At 38.2% G+C, this 24,420-nt stretch overlaps 2 protein-coding genes and 1 long non-coding RNA gene across 3 annotated transcripts in view; 2 read left to right on the top strand and 1 right to left on the bottom strand.

Moving 5' to 3' along the window:
* The window catches only part of LOC123871914, a 575,184-nt gene that overhangs the window by 296,898 nt on the left and 253,866 nt on the right, over positions 1 to 24,420 (bottom strand). The window lies entirely within an intron of this gene.
* LOC123871886 lies at positions 5,741 to 7,938 on the top strand. The gene is made up of 2 exons (XM_045915918.1): positions 5,741 to 6,180; positions 6,212 to 7,938. Exons 1-2 carry the CDS (start codon positions 5,778 to 5,780, stop codon positions 7,786 to 7,788), a joined length of 1,980 nt encoding a protein of 659 aa, XP_045771874.1. The 5' UTR covers positions 5,741 to 5,777; the 3' UTR covers positions 7,789 to 7,938.
* LOC123871900 (homeobox protein unc-4) overlaps positions 15,447 to 24,420 on the top strand; it is a 56,972-nt gene continuing 47,998 nt past the window's right edge. Inside the window, exon 1 of the mRNA XM_045915945.1 lies at positions 15,447 to 15,962. Coding sequence (XP_045771901.1) covers positions 15,749 to 15,962 — 214 coding nt within the window. The 5' untranslated portion in view covers positions 15,447 to 15,748. The remainder of the gene's footprint in view (positions 15,963 to 24,420) is intronic.

Here is a 24,420-nt window from a genome sequence, read left to right as displayed (position 1 = left end):
TCTACCTACATTGTCCACCCTCCCGGACATGTAGGTACCTAGTTGTAGCCTTTGTACAGAATTCCGTTGGCATACCAGACATAAAACAAAATTGAACAGCCAGGTTTCGCTGAGCCGCGTACGCCCAATGTTTACGGTTTTCCACTTACGTTTAGTTTGGTTAGCTATATTGGAGTGCGTTATGCAGAACGCAGTCAAGAATACAATTATTTAACTCTATCTGGTGCCCACGAACGTGGATTCAGATTTTTAAAATCCCGTGGGATCTTTTTAATTTTCCGGAATAAACAAGTCTTTTTAAATTTTTTTCTGTGATGAACCACAAATATACGATTTTCAGATTAATTCCTTTACTAATGTGCTATAAGACCTGCCTACCTGCCAAATTTCATGATTCTAGGTCAACGGGAAGTACCCTATAGGTTTTCTTGACAGACAGACAGACATACAGGCAGACAGACAACAAAGTGATCCTATAAGGGCTCCGTTTTATCTATTGAGGTACAGAACCCTAAAAACGGTCACTTTTTGGTAGTTAATTATTTGATCTTACTTACTCTACATAAGAGTTAAATAAATAAATCTTGGTTCTTTATTACAAATGCAATCCTTAACAGTTTCGTTTAGTCATCGGCTATCAAAACAGTGTCCATTCCTTCTCAATTCGTTTGTTACTATTGTTTTTACACCTCTTTCATGTTGAAACTATGTTTACATTATTATTTATCAATATACTTTGAATGAATGAATAAATTAATGATTTATTCAATAAAATGTAGGTACAATATGTTGAAATAATGTCTGATGAACCTTATACATTTTACCACTACCGGTTTCAGCAATTCCTGCTGCTTTATGTAATAAAAGTAGTAAGTACCTACTGTAGGTACTTAGGTAGGTATAATATGTTATTAATAATTTTGTATTACTTCTGCAAATTGTGTTTGCAATTGTGCATGGTAAGGTCTACAATCTACATCTCCAGAGGATACTCCGGTGTCGGAGCGAAACGTGCGTCGAGTGGTTTTCGGATCTGTGTGATGCTCAGTGATGGCGGTGCGAATGGCTTGCTTGGTGTCTGGCTTTTCCTGCATGTTTAGCAGTGGGAGGGCGGGCGGTGCATATCGCATGCTGCATGTTGCACAGCATATAGCAAATTAAGCTGTTGGTTCCTTGTATTCTATAAGTTTTATGAACACTAGCTTAAAAGCACACTATATATTTTTTTAAATCAAATTCTTCGTTTCCTGTACGTTGTCTATAATTAGGTACAGATTACAAAACTATTTTATAGGATTAGATGAAGAATCTATAAGTAAAATTTATTACAAAAAGCATTTGAAAATTTATAACCCTTGACTTACCGTAGTGGTATCAGAACGACCCCTCTAACAATGAAAGCAGGGCGCAAGTATTTTGGCAGATGTGACAATTACAACAAAAGTCGGTTTCGATTGCGGCTGAATGCGGACAGATAATGTTTATAAATGATTCAACAATACTTTCAACCCGTCACTGCTTCAACTCTACAGTTTGCTCTTTTTTAGCGGTACCTTTATAACATCTTTACTGGGTTTACAACACCTTTTTATTTTTTATCTTTGTAATTTTTAAATTGTTTCGGTGAGGGCGTTATAGTTAAAAAAAATTCAGCAATAGGTACAAAGACATACTTAGTTGATTTTTAATATGGCTTTAGATACTTATGTACCTACATTATTTCCTAACCCGTAAGTAAGGACATTGTCTGTCAGGTTTAGTTACACAGAACAGAGAAACTTTCTTCTTGAAAAATTTTTTTTCTTGAAAAAAATGTGTTTCGGTAAAAATGGTGAAAAATCAGTTTCAAACTATGTAATTAGCTCAAGAGTAATATTTTCCAGAAAAATATAGTAGGTATGTCAGTTGTAAATATTAACTCTTCTATTTTTTAACTAGCGACTCGTCCCGGCTTCATAAGGGTGCAATGTACTTACCTAGATGGGTTGTGTGGTTATTTTGTTATATTTCAAAAGAATAAGACATTTTGATGAAAGCTCTTAGTTAGTCGGCTTGATTTCTTCCAAGATCTTGAACAATTATCGTCATATTTCAATTTTCAATAGAATAACACCAAATAATATTAAACTATATGTAAGTATATAAACCTTCCTCTTGAATCACTCTATCTATTGATGAAAACTGCATTGAAATCCCGTTGCGTTGTTGAAATAAAAAAGATCTAAGTAAGCGTATGCAGACAGCTGGTGGGATGCGACCTTATTTTATAATATGTAGAGATTTAAAGGCTCTATTTTAATATTGAACTGTCTATAAGTTTCGAACACTGGCGCTTCCAACATCAATGATTTCATAGTTATAATAACCACCCTACAAAGTGTTGGTGATGCAGCCACAGCATTACAACGGGACAAATGTACCCGAAATAAAAGATAACCGATAAGAATAATTGAAACATGTGTCGGTGTTAGCGACAATAGTGCATTGTCTATACAACGGGTACCGGACCGCTTATCTTTGACGCAATAAAAACTGTTAACCTGGCACCTGTCACTCATAATAGAGCGAAGCGTTTAATGTTGTAAACCAGCTTTTTGAGTCTAGGTATAGGCTTCTTTGGAAGCTACACGAGAGCTCAATGAAATTAAAACTCAAAGGAATCCTACATGAAAATATTCCTTTTGATATGAAACATGTTTTTACGAACAAGATTAATTATTATTATTTTCCCCTTTTCCTAAGTAGTAGATACATTTGTTACATTTCAAAGTACAGGTAATCTGGTACCTAATAAGCGTGTTATTATTATTATATGTATAATGACACATTCAAGGGTCTCTTCGACAGCCCAGTGAGTATTGACATGTTACTTCAGTTCTTCGTAATTATTCGAATCTGGTAGCAGATTGAACTGAGTGAGAGAACTCTCTGTTTGATCCTAAATCGACGATATGTCAAATATTAGGCTATGGTGACGTGAATGGGGAAGGACAAGCTAAGTACTTTTTATCCCGGAAAATCAAAGAATTCCCTCGGGATTCTTAAAGGCCCATCCGTTTAACTGATTTATATGAAATTTGGTACAGAGGTACTTTAGCTTGCATCCCGGAAATTAGCATAAGCTACTTTTTATCCTTGACAAGTCACCGGTATCATCTAGTAGTAGGTATTCTAAAAAAAAAAGATGGCTAAAAGCAACGATCGTCAAGAGATATACAACAGGTCAAAGTGCCATCTCCCCAGCGACCCATCGTCTCTAACTGGCGCATCTGCCGCTTTACCGCCATCAACTTGTGTGTAGTTATGAGTTTAGAGTTATGGCCACTTAGATTCAATGGACCCTTTATAATAGAAGTAGCTGACCCGCCGCCCCAGCTTTACTCGAGTTAAACCTAAGTATTGCATACATCCTACAACCTAGTAGCATGTCAAAACTAAATAGGTAGGTAAGCATACTTAATAAAACGCATATAATTTATATATTTCTGATTTATTTACACAAAATATCATTCAAATCACATTTCGTAAAAATGTTTATAAAATAAAATAGCAGAAACAATCAATGAAACATGACTAACCCACTAGGACCCACAAGCAGCGGAGTAGGACCCTAGCTGCCAGTGGTCAATGGCCAGGAGTGAAGAATCTCCTCATAATCCGTGCCGTCTCAAGAAGTAGGTACTTACTTACTGCCTTCTGTATCCTGCCCTTGATCCAACAGCTAAGCGATAAACAAACTCACTATTATACTTATCTAATAATAATAAAAAAATCTGTTATTTTTTCTATGTTTCTGTTATTTTTTCTGTGTTTCTGTTATTTTTTCTGTTGTTTCTGTTATTTTTTCTGTGTTTCTGTTATTTTTTCTGTTGTTTCTGTTATTTTTTCTGTGTTTCTGTTATTTTTTCTGTTGTTCTTGTTATTTTATTGTTTATTGTTTAAAAATAGGATAAAATGGGAAAAATAAATAAATGAGAGTATAAAAAAATATTAAATACCTATGGAGTTACGTCCCGTAACTAGGTAGGTATATTAAGTATTTTTAAGTAAAATGTTAAGTTCAATATAAGTAATGTGTGGTGTTTAAATCAACACAAATAATAATTACCTACTGTGGTGCCAGCGGCGGGTGAGAGCGTCATTTTGTCTATTTACCCTAACAGGCAAAGGCTGGCGTGCTTATTCTGTAACCATGTTCACCAACATAGCATATAGGTACAACAGGGAAGAAACGTTACTAAATATAGTCCATTTTTCCTATTAGTTTGCTTACAGAATAAACAAATCGCAGAAACCTTCCCGGAGAAACGCGTAAGCGACGCGATTTACCTTCTGGAGTTAGATTTTTCACTAGTAGTAATTAGTGGCATGATTTCATTATCAGTTGGCACTTCGCGCTCGCAAGGTTGTACCTTAGACCTTGGACCGCGTAGGCACGGTAATATTAATATTACCCTGGCATAGGTATTAGGTAGGTATTAGGTAAGTAGGTATACTTAGTGCGCGACTTTAAAACGCGTTTCTTGATTACCTTTTAAGTAAAGCAAGGAAAACTAAAGAATCTATAGGCAGAGGTAATAATAGGTAATTAATTGTAAACTCTTCACTAGCCATTTCAAATTGACTAGGTAGGTAGGTACCTATACCTATCTATATTTTCTTAATCTAGAACGCATAAAACAATTACCTACTTAGCAATAGCTAGGTGCTTAATTAAGTAGCCTGGGCATTGAAAAGAGAAAATAAAAACTAAGGAGAAAGACCCCTGGAGTTAAGCTACCATAGACGTTTTTACTTTGAGTTTTGTGTATGACATTTTAAGAACAATCAAGCTACTTAGTTTAAAAATTTAAAAAGAAACTAAGTATAAAGTAAAAACGTAAAGAACAAATTAGCAATTAACAGGAACCTAAAAAACCTGGGCAGTGAAAAGAGAGAGCACGTCGAAAATAATTAGGTATTCGACTTCCAGAATACTTCCCCTGGAGTGAAGCCACATCCCCCTGAAAACCCCCCTTTTCCACCCGGGGCGGGGGAAGCTATTAAGCCAAGCCAAAACTAATTTAAATTAAATCCTAGTGAATTACCCGAGGAGGAAATTGTCGAGCGTACCCTCGGTGCTCTCAGAGATGTATGGACGGGTGGAAAAGGCTTTCAGATGTAATAAATTTACGTGGAACTACTTAGAGGATGCCCGCGACTTCGTCCGCGGGGACTTCGGTTTTTCAAGATCCCATGGGAACTCTTTAATTTTTCGGGATAAAAAGTAGCCTATGTCCGTCCCCGGGATATAAGCTAATCCTGTACTGCCGTGTAAACCCAATACACTGTAACTTGAGTTACAGTGTATTGGGTTTATAGCGCCCATTCAATTTGTCTTGCTGAGATACATACCCCAGAAAATAAATTTAAAATTTTACATCATTTGTTATGGAAATATGACTATTCCAAAAACACTGTATTTCAAGTAGATTTATAGTTTATAATGGCATGACACCGTAATTAGAATTACAGTGTCTTGGTTATACTGATCCTGCGAAACAAAAAGTTACAGTGTTATGGCTAGATGGATCGATCGGATCCATCGAGCAGCGGCATGTGCCTTGCGGGAGACCTGCGCGGGGCGAGCGGGGGAGCTCCCAAGTCAGTGGTCGCGTTGCAATGCGTATGAGTGGACGCAACCGCGAGTAGTAAAAATGAGTGCTTCTCGAAATTTACTTTTGGTTAAATTATCACAAAATAATGAACAGCATTATAACCACTCCAGCACTGCTACGATGGCGTCAACATTAAACAATGTTTTGATTGAGAAGGAGAAGAACATCGGAAACAAGGAATGTCCTGGACCTAACAGTCCATATGATCAATACGACCAGACCATCGAGCTTGACAAAATTTATATGTGTAATTCCGAGTTTTCTTACAATGAATTTGGAAATACAATCAGTCCCTTAATAACATTAAGCGAATCTCAAGTAAATGAATGTCTATCTGATCATCTCGGAGAGGACATTAACTACACCGAATTATTACCGGCCGCAGCTGCAGCTGCTGTATGTTGTAGTACTGTTGAACATCGATCTCGTACAAATGCATCTCAGATTGCGCGGGATGAAATATCTGATGATTGCCCCAGTACATCGCGTGATACTTCCCAGGATGCTCCCGAAGAAAATATACATGAGTGTCCCAGTACACGAAGAAAATATACATGAGTGTCCCAGTACATCACGTGATGAACTCCAGATGGTTTCGGAAGCTTATCATTCGCCAAAGAAGAAGTTAAAAAGAAGTCGAGATCCTAGCATCATGTTGGCCAATCAACGGAACAAGCATCCTATTAAACCACCGTGCCAAAATTGTAAAAAAAACTGTAAAGATAAGATACCTGAAATTGAAAGACTGTCAATTTATAATCAGTTTTGGAGTGTGGACAGACAACGACGACGCGATTTTTTGTCAAGGCAGGTACATAAAACACCCACGTCTCATAAAACTGCTGGTCCGAATTCACGGAGACGCAACACTTTAACATGGACACTAAATGACATAAGAGTGTGCAAAACATTTTTTTTACATACCTTAGGGTTTTCGAATGATGAAGTGGTCGTAGCAGTTCTAAGACAAAATCTTTTGACTGGAAACAAGAATCCCAAAATAAGTGCTGCACCGGATCCTAGAGGGCGTTTTACACCACATAATGCTTTTACCGAAGAGTATCAGGATGACATGAAAAACTTTATACTAAAATTTAACCCTGTTCCATCTCATTATAATATTAAACATGCTCCAAACAGAAGGTATTTGCCGATAGGTATAACTTTCACTGCTATTTACAACGAATTTAAGTTACATTGTCTAGAGAAAAATCAGAAAGTTTGTAGTTGGCCACATTTTTACAGCATGATTAAGCAGCTTAACCTTTCAACAGCAGAGATAGCTCAAGATATTTGCACAAAATGTAAAAACCACGAGATAAAGCATAAAACATTACCCTTGCCCTGTAATTGCAATGACTGTTTAGATTTGGAACAACACTTAGAAAACAAAAGAGCTTCCAGAAGAGATTATAAAATATTAGAAGAAAAATGTAATAGCTCTGAAGGACAAGATGTACTTTTTACAGTGGATATGCAAAAAGCAATTTGTATGCCACTATTAACTACTAAAGAATACTATTTTTCGAGAAAACTTGTGCTGTTTAATGAATCCTTTGTACCACCGGGAAAAAACAAACAAGCTGCCTGCGTAGTTTGGCACGAAGGTGAAAGTGGTAGGAAAGCTCACAATGTGGCTACCACATATGTCTATTTCCTTAGAAAATATTGTAGAGATGTAAAGTCTGTAACATTCTTCCTGGACAACTGTAATTCACAAAATAAGAATAAACTACTCTTTTCAGCCCTAGTAAGAATCATAAATGATAACATGACAACCATCGAAAGAATTACTCTTGAATATTTTGAGTCTGGCCATACTTTTATGGCAGCAGATGCTGTACATGCAGCAATCGCAAAAAAATTGAAGTCCAAGGGCGAAGTATACGATCTTAATGATTTTATTACGACCATAAAGACATCACGAAAAAATATGGAAGTGGATTTGATAGATCACAAAGATATGATAATTTTTAGTAACGATTCCAAACTGACATACCCCAAAGGTTTCAACATACAAAATCTCAAAGTCATAGAGTTTCGACGAAATAACCTGAACTTATTTGCAAAAAATAACTACAATGCGGATTTTACAGAAATATCCTTCTTGAAAAAAAAAAATAGTGAATGATTTAAAAAAAAAATTGGACAGTGGCAAAACTGATCTGATTGCCGAGATACCCAGAGAAGTTGAACCTCGAGGTATCAGTGACATAAAGAAAAAAGAGCTATTATCGCTTTGCAAATCTATGCCGCAATCAAGAAGATCGTTTTATGAAAATCTTATTGTGTCAGATTCGCCCGATCTTGATGGGATTGTAGATGACCACAATGACTAAAACTTTCGATTGTATTTAATTGTGCCTTATTATGTGCTATATTATAGTCTGTTCAATAAGTCAGCTTACAAAGATTTACATGGCTATTTTGCGCAGAAATTAAAAATCGTTATTTGGCGACACGTCACTTGCCGTTTAAAAACCACATCCTAGTAAATAAAATAACTTTTAATATTAGAAATTTTAATAACTTAATATTTTATTATCTGTACCATTTATCAATAATATTATAATTTATCCATGTAAACTGAGTTGTTGACCAGACTATTTACAGACAGGATTATTTTTGTTTATATAAAATATTTATCTTCCGACCCGTCCTACAAACCATCTTTAACGGTTTTGTAGTTCATTAGTTATAGGTCAGTTTTTAGTGTTAAAATTTTAATCTAGCTAGTTGATTTGAAGTCGAATTTTTTCGTTTATTGGTAACTGTACCAAATATATTTTATTTTGATTTTTAGAAACTAAAAAAGCGTTCAATTAATCTTTTGATCTCATAATCGTACCAAATATTTTAATTTTTAAAAACTAAAAAGGCGTTTAATTATTCTTCTGATCTCAAGTCTAAGTTTTTTTTCATTAATAATAATTTAATTTTAATTCAATTCGGGTTTTATTTGAACTGAAACAGTTACCTATACATCAGTCAAACCATTTATATTATGTATGTAATACTATAATGGCATAATATTATCATGACAAAAGACGCTATCTCGAAATACCGTGTTTCAGTTTAATGTATTGGAGACCTTCTTAAAACGCCAAAAAACTGTAACTAGAAACACAGTGTTTTGGTTGAACAAGTAAGCTAAGTTTCTTACGGCTTTGCTTTGACAATACACGTTTATAAAGATTATTGCAAATACATTAACAGTATTATCCTAAAACTTACATGGCTTTATCAATCATAAAAATATCTTTCGATTGATACCTAATGACACATATTTTATTTGAAAAATGTAGCTTAAATCAACCCAAATTAAAAAAAAACTTAAAACACAGTTTTATCAAAAACGGTTTTTCTAAGATACAGTGTTTTGGATTTACACGACAGTGTACCTTTCGTCAGAATCGGTTAAACTGTTGGGCCGTGAAAAGGTAGCAGACAGACAGACAGACACACTTTCGCATGTATAATATTAGCATGGATTTAATTTATTTATTACTAGCGACCCATCCAGGCTTCGCACATGTAACACAGTGCAACGTACATACCTACTAATGTGGTGACATGTGTGGTGTGTGGTGATGTGGTGGTGGTGTGGTTTTATTTTGTTATGTTTCAAAAGAATAAGACAGCATTTTGAATAAAAGCTTTCAGTCGGCTTGATTTCTTCCGACATCTGGAACAATTATCGTCATATTTCAACAAATTAACACAAAACAATATTAAACTATTTAAGAATAGGTACTCAGCTCAGCACGTATAAACCATTTTCTTGAATAACTCTATCTATCAATGACGCCCGCATTAAAATCCGTTGATTTAAAGAATGAAAAGTAGCATAGCTAGGTGACTCTTCAGGTCTTTAACGCCTCATGGAAGATATTACGTGAATTCCTTGCTCCATTCACACTTCCTTATTTAGATAAAGAAATAGGCTGAAGAAATTCCAATGAAAATGCCCCCCCCCCCCCCCCCCTCCCTATTTATCACTGTTTAAAATGACAGAATTTAAAAAAAATATCGACACACTTGCCACTTTCCACCGCGACAGTCCTGCCTATATTGCTTGCGGGCGGCGCGGCCCGAGCTTGGGGCGCTCGTTATATGTACCATTTGAATATTATCTAACTCTCCTTCACCCTGACACCCCCTCCCCCACAGGAGTTAGACAAGCGAGCCTCAACCTTAATTAATGCAAATTTGAGTGCTAACAAGATTATGAATCCAACCGCTTTTTGAGAGCACACTTAAGCTACGTGTTACTTAAATGCCTCTATCTGCATATTAACGGTGAAAAACTTGAATAATTTTCTACCTTTTGTACCTACTACCTCCACAAATTTTCATGTGAGTTGTGGGTGGCTGCGGCCTCTTATGAAAAAAAGTTTAATATTAACAATGTTAATAAGGCGTATGGAGATTGGAGACATAATATTTACCTAAGAAGATATTCCTTCGAGTAATAAGTTGTGTAGGTAAGGCAAATAGCGTCCATTTATAAGTAGGTAAGTCTACGTTTCCCTTAGAAGGTTTCTACAATTAGGTATATCTGTAAGTAAGTACTCGTATTAACTATATTTTATTCATGTCACAGTCACCATACATAGGATACCTAACAGCTGTAATAAGATCCCCTATATTATTTTAATTAGCTCAGTAAGTAGGTAAATAGAAATTTTATTGACCTACTTATACAAAAAATAATAATACTAAAGCAGGGGTGCCGAAAAATAACCAAAACCTTTGCTTAGGCAGGTAGGTACCTACCTACTACTAGATATACTTACCTAATGCCCGCGACTTCGTTCGCGTGCGGATATAAGTACTTAGGTTTTTCAAAAATCCCGTAGAAACTCTTTGATTTTCCGGGATAAAAGCTGCCTATGTAAAATTTCCAGGACGCAAGCTACCTTTGAACATTTCATATAAAAATCGGTTAACCTTTAAAAATAGCGCGGGCTCTTGGGCCGTGAAAAGGTAGCAGACAGACAGACACACTTTCGCTTTTAAGTACCTATATTAATTCCTATGGATGATATTATGAGTCACAGAACAATTGGGACCAGATTAGAATCGCGAAAAGCGATTTAGCGAGCGCTTAACCCTTCGATTCCCAGAAAGTTTGGGCGTGACGCAACACCGGCACATCAATCATAGCTATTTTAATTTTAAATCAATTGGAGCCGCGCGTGGCCGCCATCCATCTTGCTTTATCAATAAAAAACAAACATTAGCTGTGAACCAGTTAAAGCGACGAACGGAAATTAGAAACGTGATGTCCCTAGAGAGGAAAAGTTTTTGCGAAAATTTTAATTGAATGCTGATTTAATAAATAAGTAATCTAAAGTACCTAGATAGGTAGGTAGGTAAGGTATAGGTACTTAAATTGTCAACAGTGGATGTCGGTAAAACTTATTGATTTTTTAAAAGCCTACCTACCTAAGTAGTTTACCACGAAGTTTGCGAATTATCTAACGAAAATCATGATGGAACTTCTTTGCGATAGGTAATTGAATAGGTAGGTAGGTATTTAGCTATGTAGTCATAGCTGCGAGGCTGTGAGGATAAAAACGAAGAGCGGCAATTAAAATCGTGATGATTGATCATAGGTCTGTAGGTAGGGTAATTGAATACGAATTTTATGCAAATCAAAATTGTCGCATTCAGTCGATGAAATGTTGATACAAGTGTTTTGTTAAGTAGATCAGTACCTACTTAGGTCGGATTTATTAAGAACTAGCTGATGATGCCCGCGACTTCGTCTGCGTGGATTTAGTTTTTTTTTAAATCCTGTGGGAACTCTTTGATTTTCCAGGATAAAAACTTGCTAATGTCAATTTCCGGAACGCAAGCTACCTCTGTACCAAATTTCACATAAATTGGTCAAACAGATGGCTTTTAAGAATCCCGTGGAAACTCTTTGATTTTCCGGGATAAAAAACCGGCCTAGCCTATGCCCTTCGCATCCAGCGAAGGACATAGGCTAGGCCGGTTTTTTAGCTAACTACGTAGGTACCAAATTTCATCAAAATCGGTTAAACTGTTGGACCGTGCAAAGGTAGCAGACAGACAGACAGATAAATAGACAGACAGACAGACACACTTTCGCATTTGAATATTAGTATGGATGGTGAAGGGAACTAAGTACCTACTTATTGTGAGGAAAAGCTGAAATTGTAAGGTTCACTAGAATTCTTCTTCTTTGTCGCTACCATAGATTAAAGAAAGAAGTTCTTTATCTCGGTCGTGGTCGTCACCGCAGTTCTGTGGCACGCGTCTCCATTCCTCTCTGATGGCTACCTTCGTGTGCTGGGGACGTCCATCGCAGCCCACACTTGGTCTGTCCATCTTATGTGCGCTCTACCACGTGCTCACTCTCTAGTGCCCTCTAGGCTCTACTCTTCCTTGAACTACTTACTTACTTACCTACTAGACGCTCAATTGAGACATCGTCGCGTCTAGATGTCCAAAAATGTATGTGACCAAAAAAAGTGAGAATGCGAGGACGTACGTTACCTACTTATCTAAGTATCTACTACCTACTAAGTAAGTACCTACCTACTTACTCTACTTAAACTACTGAACGGATTTGGCTGAAAAGAATGGAGATAGATTATACCCTGAATTAACACATAGGCTACTTTTTATCCCGGAAAAGCGAAGAGTTTCCACGGGATTTTAAAAAAACCTAAATCCACGTGGCCGAAGTCGCGGGCGTCAGCTAGTTTCGTATAAGAACGGGTGAAGTAGAAGGCGAATGATACAGCATCAATAAAACAACTGAAGCGCCCCATTCTTGGCAGACAATAAACGTTTCGCGTCTCGCTGTAAGCCGCGGCGTAATGAGGAGTAACGGCGGGAGCGTGCATAGCCCGCCTAATGTGTTGGAGCGGGACATGCATATAATTTTTCTTGCAGAGAAAGGGGAAGGAAGACGTGCCTAAACTGAATTGGAGATGGATGTTTCATACGGTTTTGCTAAGGAATGGGGTTTTGCTTGTTTATTGGGATGTAGATTTTCTGAAAGAGGTCCAGAGTTTTTTTTAACTATCATGTCTTAATATATTTTGTAGAATCATCCAATAGGATAGGTACCTATTGTAGCGATCTGACGTAGCATTCATGTGTAGGTAAGTACCTACCTACCTACCTACTGAAGCTTTCAGGTTTCGATAAATTACCTAAAGGGAAGGGATTGTAAAGTAAGTAGGTACCGTCAATTGATGGTAAGGTACCTACCTTACTTGATGGTAACCTACCTCGTAGAAGGTACCTACCCTGTAGGTATTTAATCCTTTTTTATAACTTTTTTTATATCAAAACCTGTCTTGATTGGACAATAATTTCTTCCCATCTTTGGAATGGTCCAATCATGGCAACTTTTAAATAAAGTTTTCATTTATCTTTTTTTGTTTCAGTGTGTTGGGGCTGGGAGCTTAATGATGAAGTTTGTACCTACTGGGTATTTTCAAAATCAATTTACAATAAACAGTTCGTGAATCCGAAGCCTAGGAGTGAAGTATCCTTCAGTACCTACCTATAAGGCAAGGCAAAGGTTAATGAGGAACTTGATAGAACTTGGGCAGTCTATACTTACCTAAGTACATATATTTAGAGCATCAACTCATTGTCTACTGTTTATGAATTCCCACGTCTTAGGAGTGCAACACCCTTCCTATATCAAGAATGAGAAGTCGGAACCAGATTTTTTTTATTGGGTCATCTTACGAACTCTATTATCAAAAACTAAAAAAATTAATACTTACCGAATTGAGAACCTGTTCCTTCTTAAAGTTGGATATGTAATTAATTATGTTGCGTTATTAATAATAGGTAGGTACCTATTTAATAGTTTATCATGTATCGTCGCCTTCATTAGACTACTAATGTCTGCCTAGATACAAATTAATTGAAGTCCATTGATGGCAATCTAGAGGTCCAATCAACGCAATCATGGTCCAAACAAGGCAATTACCTAGATAAAAATATGTTTTGCTCTGAATTAAAATTACTTAAGTAGGTACCTACCTACCTAACAATCGCTCAACTTAAACTACTACTAATTAGGTAGGTAGTCTACCTAGTTAACTAGGTTTTTTATTTTTATTTTATTTTATTAATTAGTTAATTTATTTTGTGGCTCTTCGCGATCATTTCGCAAGAAATTATTGAAACTTACTGTATTAATGAAACGTTATTTCAATCACTAAAACAATTTATCCAAACACCAAGAAACAATTCCTATTCAAAAATATAGAAAATGCCAAAACCTACTAATCTTGAAAGAATCTGATTAAAAGCGCTCTAATTAAACAGTAATTAAATTGGCGGAGAAAAAGATACCGCGACATTAACTGATACTAATAAGATCGTCAAACAATTACGCTCATCCGAGAAGGACAGAGAGGGTTGCATTCCTCTCTTTCCCTCCCGCGATCTCTATTTAACTTTTAATTTATACTCATTCCTTTATATCTTTTATTGCTTCGCCCATCGCAACTCCTAATGCGCCCGAGGTGCTCCTCACACTAATTAAATTCATGCAACACTAAGTTTCCAAACACCCTCTGTAAACGACCCCACCCAGCTCCCCCCTCTCCACGCTCAACCGACCAATCACAAGCCGCACCGGCATGTGTACAGTGGGCATGGGGCGTGGAAGTGAGTACAGTCAGTGTGAGATTTCTGATAGAGCTGTCACGTCGTGTCCGGGCGGATCGTTACGCTGTCTTGACATATTTTATTATTATTTATGTCAATTAGGTTATTACTTTTTTGTTTAATGGAATAAGGAATCGCTTGTGAAATTGATTGCCTTTCGGTCGCTTATGATTCATCAATGTCAGGAATATATTTTGTAACGTGTTAATTTCGTATGATTGATTGTTTGTGGGTCATTAAAGAGCCGCTTCAATCTAGTTTTGTGCAGCATCTATTGTGCCGCACAGTAATTTAAAGTTTCATACACTATTTTTAAAATAGGTAGATTGCCCGATAATTACCTACCTTACTTACCTACCTAGGTACCTGCCACATTAGCAATGAATTAAAATTCGATATTATATACCTACCTAATCCATTTTGTTCTAATTGTGTGCGGTCATGGTAATTAGAATTATTCGACTTAGTACCTAAAGTTGGTAGGTACCTTCAAGCACAAAAGTGTCAAAGGAAAGAAACAAAAAATTGGTTAGGTAACACATCTGTTAATAAATAAATCTTAAGCTCACATAAATAAATAAAGCGCAAAGCAATTGAATAAATTATTTACCTACCTACTTATTTGCAATGAAAACGGGAATTTTATAAGCCATTGCAATTTGTTTACATTGTCAGAAAACCAGTTATCAGTATTAAAAAGTTTCTGTTTACCCAATTAAACAATAGCATTCTTATTTATATTTCATCTGCTAAAGAAAACATATGAGTTTACGAAACGCAAATGTTAACAACTATTTATAATATCTATAGGTAACTTCTTGTCGATTATCTATATGTCTTGCTGTAGCGGCGCGCCATGCGGCTAAAAAAGATTATGACGGCCCCGCAGCCCCGTATAAACGTACGACGGCCTTATAAATCCACTGAACACCTGTAAAATCATGCAGTATTAAACTCTATTTACTAGCTCGCAAGGTTTATTTCTGAGTAACCTCACCCGCCGTCTACGATATCGTTAATTCCACGTATGGCAAGCCTTAATTTATTGCCCTCTATTCAATACCCATCTGTAACTGTGAGACATAAGGTTTAATATTGTTTAGCGACGCCGTACGTTGTACTGTCGGAGGAATAAATCTATAATATGAAAGAGGCGGGGAATTAATTTGTATACAGGTGGGGGTAGGGGGGTGTCGCTCCGCCCCGCGTCGGGCGCGCCATCTCAGTGCCGGGTAACCGAGCCATGAGAGCACACTTTCGGTTACGCGATGTGTGATGTATCAAAAATATTTGACTAAGTGACAGTGACTTAAAGAGTTTTGGTGTTGATTGTACATATTATTATGACTGTTAAGAATGCGCGCCCTCGTTTGTAGTGTTGTCGATTGTCGATAGTCAAGATATCGAGTGCAAATCGGACCATGGTTTTGGAAGGCGGGCTGCCGGCGCCCTTGCAATTGTATGCGGCGGCGGCGGCGGGCCTCGCGCCGAGGCCGGCCTGGCCCCCTTTCTTACCTTTCTTTGGAGTTCCACCCCCATTTTTAACCCGTCCGAGGCTTCCTCACCCGTTGCCAACCAGAGCACCCCATGGGCCTCCGAGTGAGGATTCTAATGAAGATGGAGGAAGCAGTAAAGGTAGGTAAAGCTGAACTCAGAAAATAGATAGGTACCTAATAAGAATGATAGCTAATAAGATAAATATAGGTAAAATAGTAGGTACCAACGTAGGTATAATAATATATAAATATATCTATCTACCTAATGTAGGAAAATGACTCTTTATGCATGCTACCTAATCCAAACATAATATGTAGTCTCTCAAGCGAAAAGTAGATGGAAAGTAGGTGTAATAATTCAGTAAGTAGAACTTCCAGTAGAATCTAATTATTTGGTATGTATTTACCTACTTATCTACAATTATAATAGTCATAGGTATGCTGATTTCAGGTTTCTAAAAACGTTAAATAAAATTAGCATGAGATTTTTTTAGATAGATTCTACGCAGATTTTTTCATTATTAGAATTATCTATTTCGCTTCTTAATATTATGTTAACTACCTACTCAATAAAGCCTTAATAATTGTTTTTCTTATTTTATAACTATTTAGGGGAAAGTTGCTATGATTGGACCACTTTACTTCACGGCTTAAATTAATTAAACTAGTGATATAATGAAACTAGTTTACAAGCTATATCTGCTTTAAATTTACTTTATTGTTCACTAATATACTGAATACCAAAAAAAAATCACAGTTTTTGGAGATAAATTAATAAAACGAATTCTTTAGCAATTGCTTTCTTTGATTGCCTTAATTGGACCTTAAGGTTGCATAAATGGACTTGAACTGATTTGTACTTACCAGTCTAGTTCAAACTCATCATTCATTGCAATTTCCCATTATTTGACTGGTCTAAAGATGGGTACAAATGATGGGGACAAGGAATAGTCTATTCAAGGCTATTAGCTACTCCGTACAAAAAATGTTATAAAAAAGAATTATGTAAATTTGGTATACATAGAAGCAGGCGTTATTTTGCGGAAGTACTTGTTTTGGTTCCTTGTAGAATTATGTAACTCTACACAGATATGTTTAAGAATAGACGTTCTAATATTTAACTTATTTCTCTCAATCAAACGGAAATGAAATGAATGATGCATAATTTTTACTTTTACTAAGTACATGCAATTCATGGCCGAGTCTCATGCTGCTGTGTTATGTGGTGTTCCAGTGGTGCAAGGGGTGCATTACAACGCCTTGGCACGTAAGCGATGTAGAGGTACTCTGGCTGGTACCACACAAGTGTTTGAAATATTAAGGTGGTCCAGTGAAAGCGCTGGTCCAATGATCGCAACCCCCCCCCCCCCCCCCCCCCCCCCTTAGCCTGTAAAACCCCCCCTAAAGTACTTATATAGGTAGTTATGGACCTAATATTAGGTATATACCTTCTTAGTTCCAAAACAGAATTAGGTAGGTATGTACCTACTTAAGTACGGAACTTAAATTTAAATTTCAAAGCCACAAATAAATTAAATAACAGAAGTTAATAAAAATTCAATTAGCTTGGAATTAGAGTCAATTTTAACTAAATAATGACTCGATTAAAAACATAATAATTAGGACTTAACCTACCAGAACCTGTAATTATCCTGTAAATTAGAATAATTAGTTTTATAGTTGTTAAAAAACTTTTTACACTTACATAAGTGAAGGTGGTTGAACTTTAAAGCGGAAAAAAATCCTAGTTAAGGACGTCTTTGCAAAATGAATAGGTATCAAAATTGCACTACTACATAAGTACACTGCCCACACGCACACAGCTGCGTCAAAATGAGTGAATCGACTTGATTTTGATACTTTGATATTTTTATTTTATTTTATATTTGGTCATCTATTTTTTTTTAACAGTTTTTTTTTTAAATATGTATCTTGACAATAATACAGTAAGTAGAACAGTGCCTACAGACTAAGGGTCTGATGATGAAATATTTCACCATGACTTCTTGGCAATGAACAACATTTCCATGCTTATGAAATTATGAGCTCCTACTATGACTAAAATAATCTGAGAAGGATAGCATTACATTACCTCCCGACTTGATGAAATTGCATACTTTGGAACCTACTACTGGAACTCAGAGACGAATAGAGCTAAGTGTTTCGAGTTTGGGCTCATTTTCTTAGTCATGATGAGATCTTACCTCCGGATTTGTGGAGTGACCTGATGGTATACCTCGGAAGTCACTATTGGAACTCGGAGACGAATAGAGCTAGGTGTTTCGAGTTTGGGCTCATTTTCTTAGTCATGATGAGATCTTACCTCCGGATTTGTGGAGTGACCTGATGGTATACCTCGGAAGTCACTATTGGAACTCGGAGACGAATAGAGCTAGGTGTTTCGAGTTTGGGCTCATTTTCTTAGTCATGATGAGATCTTACCTCCGGATTTGTGGAGTGACCTGATGGTATACCTCGAAAGTCACTATTGGAACTCGGAGACGAATAGAGCTAGGTGTTTCGAGTTTGGGCTCATTTTCTTAGTCATGATGAGATCTTACCTCCGGATTTGTGGAGTGACCTGATGGTATACCTCGGAAGTCACTATTGGAACTCGGAGACGAATAGAGCTAGGTGTTTCGAGTTTGGGCTCATTTTCTTAGTCATGATGAGATCTTACCTCCGGATTTGTGGAGTGACCTGATGGTATACTTTGGAAGTCACTATTGGAACTCGGAGACGAATAGAGCTAGGTGTTTCAAGTTTGGACTCATTTTCTTAGTCATGATGAGATCTTACCTCCGGATTTGTGGAGTGACCTGATGGTATCCTCGGAAGTCACTATTGGAACTCGGAGACGAATAGAGCTAGGTGTTTCGAGTTTGGGCTCATTTTCTTAGTCATGAAGAGATCTTACCTCCGGATTTGTGGAGTGACCTGATGGTACACCTCGGAAGTCACTATTGGAACTCGGAGACGAATAGAGCTAGGTGTTTCGAGTTTGGGCTCATTTTCTTAGTCATGATGAGATCTTACCTCCGGATTTGTGGAGTGACCTGATGGTATACCTCGGAAGTCACTATTGGAACTCGGAGACGAATAGAGCTAGGTGTTTCGAGTTTGGGCTCATTTTCTTAGTCATGATGAGATCTTACCTCCGGATTTGTGGAGTGACCTGATGGTATACCTCGAAAGTCACTATTGGAACTCGGAGACGAATAGAGCTAGGTGTTTCGAGTTTGGGCTCATTTTATTAGTCATGATGAGATCTTACCTCCGGATTTGTGGAGTGACCTGATGGTATACCTCGGAAGTCACTATTGGAACTCGGAGACGAATAGAGCTAGGTGTTTCGAGTTTGGGCTCATTTTCTTAGTCATGATGAGATCTTACCTCCGGATTTGTGGAGTGACCTGATGGTATACTTTGGAAGTCACTATTGGAACTCGAAGACGAATAGAGCTAGGTGTTTCGAGTTTGGACTCATTTTCTTAGTCATGATGAGATCTTACCTCCGGATTTGTGGAGTGACCTGATGGTATCATCGGAAGTCACTATTGGAACTCGGAGACGAATAGAGCTAGGTGTTTCGAGTTTGGGCTCATTTTCTTAGTCATGAAGAGATCTTACCTCCGGATTTGTGGAGTGACCTGATGGTATACCTCGGAAGTCACTATTGGAACTCGGAGACGAATAGAGCTAGGTGTTTCGAGTTTGGGCTCATTTTCTTAGTCATGATGAGATCTTACCTCCGGATTTGTGGAGTGACCTGATGGTATACCTCGGAAGTCACTATTGGAACTCGGAGACGAATAGAGCTAGGTGTTTCGAGTTTGGGCTCATTTTCTTAGTCATGATGAGATCTTACCTCCGGATTTGTGGAGTGACCTGATGGTATACCTCGAAAGTCACTATTGGAACTCGGAGACGAATAGAGCTAGGTGTTTCGAGTTTGGGCTCGTTTTGTTAGTTATGACGAGATTATACCTTGAAACTTGTTGGAGTGCTCTGAAGATATACTTCAAAAGCCACTATTGGACTTTCGAGTCGAGTAGAGTTAGATGTTATGAGTTTGAGCTCGTTTTGTAAGTTCCAATAGTGACTTCCGAGGTATACCATCAGGTCACTCCACAAATCCGGAGGTAAGATCTCATCATGACTAAGAAAATGAGCCCGAACTCGAAACAGCTAGCTTTATTCGTCTCCGAGTTCCAATAGTGACATCCGAGGTATACCATCAGGTCACTTCACGAATCCGGAGGTAACATCTCATCATGACTAAGAAAATGAGCCCAAACTCGAAACACCTAGCTCTATTCGTCTCCGAGTTCCAATAGTGACTTCCGAGGTATACCATCAGGTCACTCCACAAATCCGGAGGTAAGATCTCATCATGACTAAGAAAATGAGCTCAAACTCGAAAAACCTAGCTCTATTCGTCTCCGAGTTCCAATAGTGGCTTCCGAGGTATACTATCAGGTCACTCCACAAATCCGGAGGTAAGATCTCATCATGACTAAGAAAATGAGCCCAAACTCGAAACACCTAGCTCTATTCGTCTCCGAGTTCCAATAGTGACTTCCGAGGTATACCATCAGGTCACTCCACAAATCTGGAGGTAAGATCTCATCATGACTAAGAAAATGAGCCCGAACTCGAAACAGCTAGCTCTATTCGTCTCCGAGTTCCAATAGTGACTTCCGAGGTATACCATCAGGTCACTTCACAAATCCGGAGGTAAGATCTCATCATGACTAAGAAAATGAGCCCAAACTCGAAACACCTAGCTCTAATCGTCTCCGAGTTCCAATAGTGACTTCCAAAGTATACCATCAGGTCACTCCACAAATCCGGAGGTAAGATCTCATCATGACTAAGAAAATGAGCCCAAACTCGAAACACCTAGCTCTATTCGTCTCCGAGTTCCAATAGTGACTTCCGAGGTATACCATCAGGTCACTCCACAAATCCGGAGGTAAGATCTCATCATTACTAAGAAAATGAGCCCAAACTCGAAACATCTAGCTCTATTCGTCTCCGAGTTCCAATAGTGACTTCCGAGGTATACCATCAGGTCACTCCACAAATCCGGAGGTAAGATCTCATCATTACTAAGAAAATGAGCCCAAACTCGAAACACCTAGCTCTATTCGTCTCCGAGTTCCAATAGTGACTTCCAAGGTATACCATCAGGTCACTCCACAAATCCGGAGGTAAGATCTCATCATGACTAAGAAAATGAGCCCAAACTCGAAACATCTAGCTCTATTCGTCTCCGAGTTCCAATAGTGACTTCCGAGGTATACCATCAGGTCACTCCACAAATCCGGAGGTAAGATCTCATCATTACTAAGAAAATGAGCCCAAACTCGAAACACCTAGCTCTATTCGTCTCCGAGTTCCAATAGTGACTTCCGAGGTATACCATCAGGTCACTCCACAAATCCGGAGGTAAGATCTCATCATGACTAAGAAAATGAGCCCAAACTCGAAACACCTAGCTCTATTCATCTCCGAGTTCCAATAGTGACTTCCGAGGTATACCATCAGGTCACTCCACAAATCCGGAGGTAAGATCTCATCATGACTAAGAAAATGAGCCCAAACTCGAAACACCTAGCTCTATTCGTCTCCGAGTTCCAATAGTGACTTCCGAGGTATACCATCAGGTCACTCCACAAATCCGGAGGTAAGATCTCATCATTACTAAGAAAATGAGCCCAAACTCGAAACACCTAGCTCTATTCGTCTCCGAGTTCCAATAGTGACTTCCGAGGTATACCATCAGGTCACTCCACAAATCCGGAGGTAAGATCTCATCATGACTAAGAAAATGAGCCCAAACTCGAAACACCTAGCTCTATTCGTCTCCGAGTTCCAATAGTGACTTCCGAGGTATACCATCAGGTCACTCCACAAATCCGGAGGTAAGATCTCATCATGTCTAAGAAAATGAGCCCAAACTCGAAACACCTAGCTCTATTCGTCTCCGAGTTCCAATAGTGACTTCCGAGGTATACCATCAGGTCACTCCACAAATCCGGAGGTAAGATCTCATCATGACTAAGAAAATGAGCCCAAACTCGAAACATCTAGCTCTATTCGTCTCCGAGTTCCAATAGTGACTTCCGAGGTATACCATCAGGTCACTCCACAAATCCGGAGGTAAGATCTCATCATTACTAAGAAAATGAGCCCAAACTCGAAACACCTAGCTCTATTCGTCTCCGAGTTCCAATAGTGACTTCCGAGGTATACCATCAGGTCACTCCACAAATCCGGAGGTAAGATCTCATCATGACTAAGAAAATGAGCCCAAACTCGAAACACCTAGCTCTATTCGTCTCCGAGTTCCAATAGTGACTTCCGAGGTATACCATCAGGTCACTCCACAAATCCGGAGGTAAGATCTCATCATTACTAAGAAAATGAGCCCAAACTCGAAACACCTAGCTCTATTCGTCTCCGAGTTCCAATAGTGACTTCCGAGGTATACCATCAGGTCACTCCACAAATCCGGAGGTAAGATCTCATCATTACTAAGAAAATGAGCCCAAACTCGAAACACCTAGCTCTATTCGTCTCCGAGTTCCAATAGTGACTTCCGAGGTATACCATCAGGTCACTCCACAAATCCGGAGGTAAGATCTCATCATGACTAAGAAAATGAGCCCAAACTCGAAACACCTAGCTCTATTCGTCTCCGAGTTCCAATAGTGACTTCCGAGGTATACCATCAGGTCACTCCACAAATCCGGAGGTAAGATCTCATCATTACTAAGAAAATGAGCCCAAACTCGAAACACCTAGCTCTATTCGTCTCCGAGTTCCAATAGTGACTTCCGAGGTATACCATCAGGTCACTCCACAAATCCGGAGGAAAGATCTCATCATGACTAAGAAAATGAGCCCAAACTCGAAACACCTAGCTCTATTCGTCTCCGAGTTCCAATAGTGACTTCCGAGGTATACCATCAGGTCACTCCACAAATCCGGAGGTAAGATCTCATCATGTCTAAGAAAATGAGCCCAAACTCGAAACACCTAGCTCTATTCGTCTCCGAGTTCCAATAGTGACTTCCGAGGTATACCATCAGGTCACTCCACAAATCCGGAGGTAAGATCTCATCATGTCTAAGAAAATGAGCCCAAACTCGAAACACCTAGCTCTATTCGTCTCCGAGTTCCAATAGTGACTTCCGAGGTATACCATCAGGTCACTCCACAAATCCGGAGGTAAGATCTCATCATGTCTAAGAAAATGAGCCCAAACTCGAAACACCTAGCTCTATTCGTCTCCGAGTTCCAATAGTGACTTCCGAGGTATACCATCAGGTCACTCCACAAATCCGGAGGTAAGATCTCATCATGACTAAGAAAATGAGCCCAAACTCGAAACACCTAGCTCTATTCGTCTCCGAGTTCCAATAGTGACTTTCGAGGTATACCATCAGGTCACTCCACAAATCCGGAGGTAAGATCTCATCATGACTAAGAAAATGAGCCCAAACTCGAAACACCTAGCTCTATTCGTCTCCGAGTTCCAATAGTGACTTCCGAGGTATACCATCAGGTCACTCCACAAATCCGGAGGTAAGATCTCATCATGACTAAGAAAATGAGCCCAAACTCGAAACACCTAGCTCTATTCGTCTCCGAGTTCCAATAGTGACTTTCGAGGTATACCATCAGGTCACTCCACAAATCCGGAGGTAAGATCTCGTCATGACTAAGAAAACGAGCCCAAACTGGACACATCTAGTTCTTCTAGTCTTCAAGTTCCTGTCGCAGCCTTCGAAGTTCACTATCAGATCACTATCATGCTCAAGAAAAAAATCCAGCTAACGATAAAATGTGATAATAGGTACATAATATTATCATTATTATCTTACCTTGCCAAAATATCAGCACAATCACGGAATAAGTACCTATAAATATCAGTTAGGGTTTTGTCGAACTATTTTGTGTTCGTACAGCGATCTTTTCCACATCAAAAAATTATAGCAACCGACGCAGAGACCACCCACGAAGGCGGCTAGCCGCTGACTGATATAATTTTGAAATCATACCATTGCCTGCCCAATATCAAAATAACCCTTAGTGCACTGTATTAAGGTTTGCGGTTGAAGCAAAATACGTGAAAAATTTATACACGATGTTTTTATTTATTTTTATAATACTATTAATATAATAATCTCACATTTTGAGGTACACATTATGTGCTAACGGAAAATATTTATTAGAAGAATAAAATCCGTACGTAAACTGAGAAAAATGTACCTAAACTTGACCCTAAATCGTTAATTCTGCGTGGAAGAGGTGAAGGAAAATCGTTCTTATAGTATCAAAATTAATGATTTTATCAAAAAATTACTCGATCTCTGGAGATAAAGGACCAATCTATTTTTAGCAATCTGTAGTTCCAATTTACTTAGTATATTTTAGCCACAAAGCGTACCGAAAATCTATACAAGTGTGCAAATACGTATAACGAAACTGAGTTTAAGCCAAAAATGTGAGAGGGCTACATTTACTTATTCACTTTAGCGTAGGTATCTATCGAGAAAGAGATGGCAATAAGGCAAGTTGGTCATTAC

Source organism: Maniola jurtina, chromosome 14, assembly GCF_905333055.1.
Source record: "Maniola jurtina chromosome 14, ilManJurt1.1, whole genome shotgun sequence".
In the NCBI taxonomy this organism is placed as follows: domain Eukaryota; kingdom Metazoa; phylum Arthropoda; class Insecta; order Lepidoptera; family Nymphalidae; genus Maniola; species Maniola jurtina.
Note: the sequence above shows the minus strand (reverse complement) of the source record. Positions and strands in the feature narration are given on the sequence as shown.

Excerpts from the sequence above, each read along its gene's own strand:
- LOC123871886 (XM_045915918.1), top strand. The coding sequence starts at position 5,778 with ATGGCGTCAACATTAAACAATGTTTTGATTGAGAAGGAGAAGAACATC. Across the intron at positions 6,181-6,211 it reads TGCTCCCGAAGAAAATATAC|ATGAGTGTCCCAGTACATCA; the intron begins ATGAGTGTCCCA and ends AAGAAAATATAC.